At 43.2% G+C, this 11,184-nt stretch overlaps 1 protein-coding gene across 3 annotated transcripts in view; it reads right to left on the minus strand.

Moving 5' to 3' along the window:
* Positions 1-10,278, minus strand: part of arid1ab (AT-rich interactive domain 1Ab) — a 61,156-nt gene extending 50,878 nt beyond the window's left edge. For 2 of the 3 annotated variants that reach the window (XM_078268350.1, XM_078268349.1), the window contains exon 1: positions 8,992-10,278. In XM_078268350.1, the coding sequence (XP_078124476.1) occupies positions 8,992-9,891 (900 nt within the window). In that variant the 5' untranslated portion in view covers positions 9,892-10,278. The remainder of the gene's footprint in view (positions 1-8,991) is intronic. The other variant, XM_078268351.1, reaches the window with a different exon arrangement.
* Positions 10,279-11,184: the final 906 nt, after the last annotated feature.

Consider the following 11,184-nt stretch of genomic DNA (forward strand, 5'->3'; position numbering starts at 1 on the left):
CATTTCGTCTGACCGGCGCTTCACAGCCGTAAGAGATTACGATCATGTACGGAAAAGCGCCAGTGCTACATACCCGAGACGCTAAAACCAGCAGCTGTGCAGAGAGCTGAAACCACCACTTGGTCACGTCACGTTTCTTTTGTTTTTTGTTTTTTTTAAATCGATCGATCGATCGGTCATTTAAAGTTACTTCCCAAGCAAAACGTATGAAACAAATCTGTAGTTCAAGCTTCTGAGATGTGACAATTCCCAGCTTCCCTTCAATTTGTGCCGTAGTTTGGTGCATATTAGGGGTGTTGAAATTAATCAAATAATCGACGCATCGAATCGTGGACGATGCTGCGTCGATAATCGGCCGGGCCGTAATGGATTATTTCAGTTTAATGTATGTATATATTAACAACCTTTCTGTTTACATATTCTGTTGTGTTTTGCACATTCAGGAAGTGCCATGGGCTCAGTGCTGTAGTTTGTATGTATCCAATTTATTTAGTGTCAGAGCACTGCAGAATGTTTTGTTTCTGAGGCTTGAAAAGCTATGAATTAAATATCCTACGTGGCTTTAATTGTAAAAATGTATTTGACGCATCGCGATATCGAATCGAAGGCATGATAATGCCGTAATTGAATCTAGTACATATCTTTGGACTGTTGGCCGGACAAAGCAAGACTTTTAAAAAGACATTGTGCTTTAGGGGATTGGGATTGTCAGAGAGTGCGAGTTCGGTATTTTCTGACATGTATACACCAAAAGATTGAATCGATTAACTGTGTAAATAATCGATAATGTGAAGTGATCATTAGTTGCAGCCCTAGTTGGCAATTCATTTCCTGTCGATCTTCGAAGAACTACTTCTTCTTTAAAATCACTTCAAATCGCGTGGCAGAAAAACAAACGTAAGGATTCTTCTTCTTTTTTTTGAATCCCATTTTAGTGTGAGGGACGCGGCTTCCGGTGTACTTTCAAATTTCCAGCACGATGTCAAATGAGATCTCCAGTATATCCTCAAACAAAAATGACACACCCTTAGTACAGCTCTAGCGTGCTAAACAAGAGCATCGGGGTCTGGTCAATGCTTTAATTAGTTTAGTTTGAATAAAAATGCAGAGACAAGGCAAGATGTCCGCTAGCTTAAACATCAAATCTATTCCATCTTCTTTACTTGTGAGAGTTTTTGACACAGTAAAGCTGTCATGAAACGGTTTATTTGTACACTAATTTCCAATGTGCAGTGGGGGCTTTCCCTTGTTCATCAGCAGCCGAGCTGTGCGTCTATTAGCAGCAGTCAATTTCACACCCTCGGTTTGGGGGTTTTCATTATGTTTTTAACTGTGGGACTTCCTCAAAAGAAATACTTCCAAAGTGTCTTTGATTATGATTTAATTCAAACTCAATTTGGGAAGACAGCCTTGCAGAGCTGGGAGGGGGGGGGAGGCATCCCCGATGGCTCACTCCCGTGTGTTAGGCACAGGGAAACACCTGGCATTGTACTATCCAAAACAACCGCACTACAATCCACTTCAGGAGCATTTGTTTATGTGCGAGGCATAATGAAAAACCATAATAGTAGCCCTCACCCGCCACTCAATTAACACATTAATTCATCTTTAGCAGGTGGCCCAAAGCAGGTGAACGGCTCCATAACAATCATCCATCGAATCATTACTGGCGATATATCCGCCAATTTAAAGGCTAATCGAGCCGCTGTTAATGAATGGAGAGTTGAAGCATTTAATAAAGCCTGCTAGAATACAGCCAACAGCACTTATTGTGGACAGCCCTTATGCAGAGCACAGTCTGGTAAAAAAAATTAAAAAAATAACACTCTAATCTTTGCAGTATCAAACACATAAGTTCTCCGACTGAACACAATCGTGCACAGAGTGGTGGCCTCATGTGACGTCTCTATGCCAGGGTTTGGCAACAGTTTGGACACTGTTTACGTCATCTTTCTGTCCATTTGGCCTGTCCTCCAGAGGCCTGTACTACGAATCCACATCAACACGCCCTGGATCGAGTTCAGCAACCCGGGCTTCACCTGACCTAACCACCGCGGCCCCGCGTAACCTGTGTCACGTCGCTGGTTAACAACTAGTTCAATCAAGCCAGGGTCTCCCAATCCGGCGCCGCGCGCGTTCACATAAAAGAGGCGGGGTTTGCGCCGCGCGACCAATCGCACACATCTACCAGAGCCGCATATTTTACAGAAGAAGAGCAATTCTACATAAATATGAAGAACACAGACACGGTTTAACAGTCCAAACAGTCGCTTGCTTCCTAAAACAGGAAGGAAAGCTGGCACAAAAATAGCAGATGCTGTAAATGCATAAATCACAACGTTTATCAATATCACTTCCCCATCAGGACCGAGATCTGACCAGTATTACACTGGTGCTTTCCATAAACTGTCATTGCTTTAGCCTGTTATTTCAGTTGCAACCCTGGCAGAGGTAAGCAATCAGGAGAGCTAATAAAAAAAATATATATATAAAAACATAATTCAAACGGATGTGTGGCATTGGCAACACACAGCTCGAGAAGCCGACAAATAGCCTGTACGTAATTCCCTCCGCTGAAAATCTATATATCTTTCATAAAAATACCCGTCAGACAATGTTAACGGGGTTGTCGGTCTCTAAATGTTTTACCTTTTCTGAGCGCACCTCTCTCTCTCGTGACGCCGTTGTCAATCGAGCATTGATTGGTCGGAAGGCGGCGCTTTTACACTGGTTGATCTCTGATCCCCAACTTAACCTGCTCCCGAGCAGGTTAGGCGTTCAGCATAAGTTACCACGGCGATTGAACCCGGTAACAAGTGACCCACCGTCGTGATACACAAAACCCCTGGGCTGAACCTGAAGTTACCTCGGTAACGCCAAATCTTGCTTCGTAGTACAGGCCTCTGGTCTCCATGTCTGAGATTATATTCCATGAAGGTAATGTGTTCCCTGCACCTGCACCATTGACGCCAAAACACACACACACACACACACACAAAGAAAACCTCCAGTTTTACATGATTCTAATTCTTCCCAATTCAGTGACACTAATCAGAGTTTGACCCTTTTGCCTACCGCAAAAAGACAGCCCCTGCTACCTTTAGGTGTGCTTAACCACCACAACGCTCAATTACCTTCCCAGACAGACGATCTTCTTCCACTTGCACAATAACAATGAGCCTGGGCTTCTTCAGCAAAGACCTGCTCGGGAAGCACACTAGCTCATAGTGCATGGACGGCAATCTAGTAATGAAAAGGTGTGCAGAGTGCTGGGATAGACATCCGTCTTTATGCTCACGAAATTGAGAGGATACGGCTTTAAGGATATGAGCACCGACAAAGCTTCCCATAAACTGGAGCTGCAAAGATTAATCCAGAAGTTGTCAACTATTAAATTAAATCGACAACTATTTTGACAAAAATCGATAAATCGTCCAGCTTCTTAAAACGTGAATGTGTTCTGGTTTCTTCCCTCCTCTGTGACAGTCAACTGAATATGTCTGAGTTGTGGACAAAACAAGACATTTGAGGACGTCATCTTGGACTTTGGGAAATACTGATCCAGACTTTTTTTTTTTTTTTTTTGATCCATCAACCGAGAAAATAATCGACAGATTAATCTGCAATGAAAATAACGGTTAGCTGCAGCCCTGCTATAAACTACTCCAATCACAACACTGTTTTCCCTTTGACTAATGTATGTGTGCTATAAAAAGGGAATATGGTGCTGTCACCAGTGTCCCCAACTGTCGAGTCCGAGTCAAGTCTCGAGTCCCCGGTGTTCAAGTCCGAGTCCCCAAAGAAGAGTCCGAACCGAGCACGGTCACAAGTCCAGAGAATAGCGACTCGAGTCGGCGGCCGGTCACGAGTCCTCCATCACTGCCTACTACACACAAAAGTAGTCAGAAACTTCACCCAACTTCCGAGTCCCATTTCAGAAATCCTCTAGTCCAAGTCACCAGTGCGCGAGTCCAAGTCGTGTCACGAGTCCAGAGAATAGCCACTCGAGTATTCCATAATCTGTCACCTACAGCAAACATTATACCCGTACATCAAAGAAAAGGGACAGCAGAGTTCTTTGCACGCTGCTCTCTGAGAAACTTATTCCAAGTTCATAACTCTTATTGGACACCTGGAATACACAACACAAGGAGAAACACAGATTTAAACTACACAGGGTTTGATGCACTTAGCCAATGAGATGAGTGTTACTGAGGCTGGTTCACATCCAGAATGAAAAAGAAACTAGACATTGTGTGTGCAATTTAGAAACACGGATTCTTAATAAGAGAAACAGAAAATGCCTCTACCTTTTTTTCCGACCTACAACCTGTTAACAAAATGAAATATGATGGAAATAAGTTATTACGGAATATGCTATTCACTAAATGTGCAATTTCAGTCAATAAGAGCATAACCCATGTGGTCATCTCAGTAGTCGCAGTAAAACATGGCTGAAACCGCGGCCTCAAAACAGTGCATGATGGTTATTAATAGGCTACATACTTGAAGTGATGTAAAAAAATTTATTAAAAAAAGTCCACTCCACAGCATGAAAACACTACATGTTTACAGTCTTAATGGCCAAAAAGGAGCTTCAACTGAGAAAAGCGCCCCATCCACACGAAGTAAAGATGCTGTAAATATACCCCGTTTACCAACATTAAAGCTGGCCTTGGGTATGGACACTTCTCTGCACACAGGAAGTAACCAAACTGAAACGAAAAAAAAAAAAAAAAGGGGGAATCCAACTTTCCTCAAAACAGCGGCGAACAGCACTACAGAAAAAGACGAGACTCGTCAGCGTTCCATTTCTTATCCATTTCGGTACATTTTAGTAAAGAATCACAGATCACCCCGATCCCGGTAGGTGAATGTGACCATGCTGTGTCCAGCCGCTGGTGTCACAGAATATCTGGACATTTGGCTTAAAGTGCTCACATTATGCTCATTTTCAGGTTCATAAATTGTATTTAGAGGTTATATCAGAATAGGTTTACGTGGTTTAATTTTCAAAAAACACCATATTTTTTGTCGTACAGCACATTGCTGCAGCTCCTCTTTTCCCCCTGTGTGTTGAGATCTCGGTTTTAGCTACAGAGTGAGACATCTCACTTCTCTCCCATCTTTGCTGGGAGTCGCACATGAGCAGTAGCTAGGTAAGGACTACTAGCCAGTCAGAAGCAGAGTATGAGGCCGTGCCACGCTAGCAGCTAGTGGAGCATTATAACGGGTGTTACAAAGTGACGCACGTTGGTCCCGGAAGTAAAGGCTGGACTACAATAGAGCTGTTTGGAGCAGTTTGTGAACAGTGTTTTCTGTTGGCGATGGTAAGTCCCTTTGGGGGGGGGGACGTTGGGCTTTTTTCACTTTGTAAACCTAGAACGTGAACAAAAAAAGATATACAACACAAAAAAGGAAAGGGAAAAAGCCAAAAAGCATAATATGAGCACTTTAAAACAGTTTGAACCAAAGCCTTTTGCTGACATTTAGAAAGCGCTACGAATGTGCAAAGTCCCTCTGTGTAGCTTTAAGTCTCCACAATTGACCTTGCTGTGAGGCAGCAAAGTGGCAATCAAAAGAGTCAAAAGCTTGCGCCTTAAAAAGTTTCAAAGCAACATGTGGTGGGATCACTTCTCTAGATTAACGGTCTGGCCTTGATGGCCACTCTTTTGCTGGAATAAAGCAGTAAAAGACATCTACTTTCTTACACACATACAGCATGACCCGAACAGTTTGTATTAGGTTTGATTAGTAGATGCTAAGGGGGGGGTTGGAATTAATCATTGCAACGCGACAAGGATGATTCTGCATCGATGCAGCGACGGACCATAATCGATTATTGCCTACTGAGGTCACTTGTTCATTTTGTGGTCGCTGCTTTTTGGTTTGTTTGGTTTTTTTTTGCTTCTTGTCTGCTGTGTTCAGACGCCGCTACATTCAGGAAGGGGCTTTTTTTTTAAAGAGCAGATACAACGAAAAGGGGAGTCCACATACATCTGACTGCTTGAATTTGTCGATGAAAACCAGGTGTGGCAAGATAATAATAATAGTGAGGAGGCGACGCATTGTAATGCATCGTTATATGGAATCCATTCGACTCGTCGACAGGACGATCGGAATCGAATCGTGAAGAGCAGTGAAGACTTCCCCCCCCCCCCCCCCCCCCCGGTGGATGCCTCACGCTAAGCTTCCCAAAATTCAGTTCCATTTTATTTATAGTGTCAAATCACAACAGAAGTTATGTGAGGTCCCTTTACAGATAGAGTAGGTCTAGACCACACTCTATAATTTACAGAGACCCAACAATGAAATATTTCCAGAGAACGCATACGACGCAGGACGCGATTAACTAAATCGTGAAGACCGCGATTAATCAAATGTGAATATTTAGTTGAATGTTTGGTGTACCATTTGGTTTAACATTCGTATTCCTCTTTTGATTATTATTACTACATTTACAAGATGAATGCGGGAATAACGATACATACAGAAATGTCCTATAGTTCCGTGGATTTCTCACTTATTTTTGATTACTTAACATGAACGTAGAAGGCTGCAGTATGTCGATGCTGCCATTAAACTGAGCCATATCTGAAATTTCAGTTCACCGGAAAAAATATTTAAGATACAGGATACATTTCTTTTTTTATTATTATAACTTTCGCTTTTGTGCGAAATGTTCTGTGTTTGACTGTTCAACGTTCACCTGCTTATTAAAAAGGTAAAACCCTTATTGCTGGAAATTCATATCTATGTTCTCGTCCTTGCATAAGAATATAGAGCGGTTTTGATGGGGTCTCATTTTATAATGCTCCATGACATGTTTTATCTGTTACACAGTGAATATTGAACTTTAACTATACTTAAAAATAATAATAATAATAATAAATATATATAGCAAATTGAATCTGGCAGAAAAATTGCAATTAGATTTTTTTCCCCAAAATTGTTCAGCCCTAATGATTACAAAATATTGTCACTAAGAGAAGTAAATAAAATATCTTTAATAAAACCACATTTCATTCCAAAAAGGATGTACAAACTCCATTTGTGAAATGTGCTGGATGTATGGAGACATACTTCACATACCCTTATGTATCTAGATGGTAAATCATTTACAGTAAAGTCATTTACTGTAAAGGTAGGGCTACAAACTCCACATATGTTGCCTATGACACTTACTTGTTGAGTAAAAACACTACACATGTGGCCTTTCACTGGAGAGAGAGAGAGATGTGTAGGTAAGCACTGTTGACATGGTTACACTCTCTGCTTGGGGGAAGCAAATTAGGCTATTGTAAACTGCTAAAAAAAACTAAGCGGTGACACTCTGCTGACACCTTGGTTGCTTGTAAACACAACTGCAGCCAGTCCAACCCTCTCACGTGGCCACAAGACGTCGGAGCACACAAGTCTCCTCAACTCCTGATCTGGAAACAGCGGAAAACACAGTTGTACAACGAGGCAACGTGACCACACCTACTCTATCTGCTGTACCAGAGTCAGCCAACTAAGGAGCAGTGCACACAGTGTACCCAACAGTGAGAAGAAAAACAGAAAAAGAAACTTCAGGAGCACGTCTGAGGTCGACAGCTAAAAATGACAGTAGAGATGTGATTCAGCAAAGAGTGAGCTGAAGGTTTTTACTCCAACTAACAAATACAAATGGTGGATCTACAGGAGTACAGGCATCATGCAAATTACTGCAGTGGGAGGAACTGAACATAACGTGTTCTAAAAAAATGCTTTAAATAGATACTAAGTTAACATTCTCAATTTAACATTGTGGTTCCTGGCAGATTTCTGTAGATATGGGAAAACATCCAGATCCCATATATATATATATATATATATATATATATATATATATATATAAATAAATAAATAAATAAATAAATAAATAAAGATATTTAAACACAAATCCATACAATAGTGTTCAAACTGAATACAAATACAGAAAAGACACGGGGACTATGTTGTCTTGACGCGGTGTAGGAACACATAACTGGGAAGAGGGGGCTGTTTTTCTGCAGCCTTCCATTAGATGCAATTATAAATGGCCGAGAGCAGAGGGATGGGGAGCCAATCAGATCTCGGCTCGCATGTCAACCTAAGACCAACTGTCTCCTGGCTCTGACAGCAGGATTTTACCTCCATAATTCAAATCCCAAAGCAAAAGGCAATCTGCACTTTGCCAACTCTAACCAGCGGGGCCGTGTTTACAAGGCGTCGCATGGAGCACAGGCGCAGGAAAACGCGAACGGAGTCGAACCGAGCCGCAATGAATGAAACCCTCCGTCAAGATGAAATCAATCGCGGTCACAATCACACTTTGATCCGAGTAAACACTTAGCGGATGCAATTGTTGCCGTTCACTGGACTGTAAGCCACATCTCCACTTCACTGTGCGGCGGCTTTTTAAACCGACAGAGGGGTCTTTTCTTAATGATTATGCAAATGTTATTTAACCGATATCGCTGTCATTTGCATTTTGTTTATTGCCTTGACAGCCACTGACACAACTTTAATAGCACTGGTGGCAGCACAACACCTCAAAGAAGCTATTTCGTCGCGGATTCTCACAGAAATAACGGTGGTTACAGCACTTAAATCGACAATGAGGCTAAAGAAGCACTGCGAAGAAATATCGCCTTATCTCCCTGTGTGAACACACACGCACACACACACACACTTTCCCCTAACAAACTCTTGCTCTACTTAGGCAAACTCTTACCCTGTACCCAGCAGGGACCCACACTAATACCAACAACTCAGGAAGTTGTTTCTAACAGAATATGTGGCTTCTTTCTCTGTCTAAACACTATTGCAGGGGGTGGTATTGGGAGAAAGAGAGAGGCAGCCATTTTAGAGCTCTTGCTACATAGACAATGGCTGGTCCAATGCAATATGCAACTCTACAGTGCTTTTTCGGAACTACTGGGTACTTTAACTTAGCCAAAGTGTGTCCGTGCAGTAAGTGAAGTTTACCTGATTTCTGTTTGGAGGTTGTCCAGTGTTTCCCGGGCTCATGGGAGGCGGATGGTGGGTCCTTTGTTGCCAACCCGGATGGACCCCACCATACTGACTGCTGCCCATATCTCCTGGCCCTTTGCTGGCCCCTTCCTGATTGTTATAGTCTCCTTGGGGGTAATTCGGATAGCTCCTGGCAGAGCTAGGGGATGTCAAAAGCTGATTTAAAGTTGGCGTAGACGTGGGTTGTTGGTTTCCCATGTTATACCTCTGATTATTGTAAGAGGCAGCCATAGCTGTGGTTCCTCCTGCTGGCTGTTGCTTGCCTGGCTGCCCCCCAGCTGCCGGAGGCTGGTTATTACGCGGGGAATTCATGGCCCCATATCCTTGGCCCTGATAAGAAGTCCTGTTCTGGAAAGGGCTGTAGTTGTTGTAATGGTTGGGGTAGCCGTGTTCGTGTGAATTAGGGGGGTAAGGGTCCATCACGCCCGGCCCCGATGCAGCTGCCATGCCAGGGCTTTGTTGTCCGCCATGTTGATGAAAAGGGGCCCGGCTGTAGTGCTGGTTGTAACCGTAAGGAGGTGGAGGAAAGGGGCCCGGGTGGTGGTGTCCCATTCCGGGATGGTTATTCCCTTCGGGCCCGCCTGAATCATTCTGATTACTGCTATTATTATTTACCCTGGGCAAATTCCCGTTGCCGTTCTTCATGTCAGGATCCCCTCCTCCCCCAGCATTTCCAGCATCGGTCCCGTCCTGCAGCTCCTTCTGGCCAGGAGATCCGCCGTCAGGTCCCGGTTCCTTATTTTCATGCTGTTTCTCTCCCGGTACCGACTCCTCCTGTGGGTCCCGATCCGGCTTTTTGAGTTCGGATGGCGGGCTAGTGTTGAGAGTGGCGACGCTGGCAACCTGAGCGGCCATGATATCCCTCTCTCTCTCCCCCACTCGTTCTCTACCTCTCTCTCAGCACGGCGACTCACTCACAATCAAACTCCGAATAACCATTGAATATAAATACAATTATATTTATAACAACGTACCCGTTGTCCCGGTTCATTCCCCCCTTTGCCCTCCGCCCGGACCGGTATCCGGTAATCCACCGCGACTCCGTTTAAAGTTAAAACAGAGAGGGGAAAGTTTGTGAAAGAAAAAATATATAAATACAGAGCCAGGGAAATGAATTTCACCGACACAAGTGAGTGAGTGTGTGTTGGAGGGGGGGCTTCTGTTACAGAACGAGAGCGCGAGCTAGAAATCAACCAAACCAGCACGAGGCTCCGCGAGACACAGCCATTTTACCGACCTGTCGCGAGAAAATAAAAACCCGGAGTGGAGTTCCCAGTGAGAACTGGATCCGGACTGCCCTGTCTAATAACAACATTGTTTATACCCAAGAAGAGCCATTATTGTGGGTCTAATGCGCTTAAAACTGAGCTCATGCATAAAAATGTCGACGTATTTGGAAAGCCCTGTTTGTTAGCATAAAGCACTGGTCATTCCGAGACTAATTAAGTGTTGCACATCGGATGAAAAGCTTATGCTAATGAAGATACACAGCAATGGGCTGTCTGGCAAAGTAAGTGAGTGAGATTTAGATTAGAAGATATATATTGTTTTACAAAATGTACTCGTTTGGAGGACACAGTTATACGAGACTAGTGTCTGTCTATAATGTATGCTACTACATTTCATAGATGCTATTTGCCATGGTATAAACTAAGAGTGTTCCATTAGTCTGTCCTAAGGAGTAAACAGGATTTCAGGGAGTCTGACATATTCAACCTCAGTTCTAATATCTTTTAAATAGCCACATGCTTCCATATACAATGATGCTACACTGCTGAATGCCACAGACTTTGTGTCTACACATTTATGGTATTAAACAATTACCATGTCCCCTCGTTTGCCATACTACTCTGCTTTGAAGTGAGCCATAATTACTCAACCATTCTGATTACAAAAATGGCTTCATGCGTGAGCTGTGTGTTCCTCTGTGTTACATTCATTTGTGTACTCTATCTTGTTAGCTCGTTAAAGGAGCCAAAATAGGCTACAATGTCATCTTCTGTTAAAGTGGGCTAATGGATGGAAGTGACTGCTTCCATGTGTCGACAACAGCGAATGAGAGGAGTGAGTACAGTGGAAGAAAGTAGAGGGAAAGCATGAAATCACAACCTGTGCGTCAGGGTGTGTGTGTGTGTGTGTGTGTGTGTG

The sequence above is a fragment of the Sander vitreus genome, chromosome 14 (assembly GCF_031162955.1).
Source record: "Sander vitreus isolate 19-12246 chromosome 14, sanVit1, whole genome shotgun sequence".
Classification (NCBI taxonomy): Eukaryota; Metazoa; Chordata; class Actinopteri; order Perciformes; family Percidae; genus Sander; species Sander vitreus.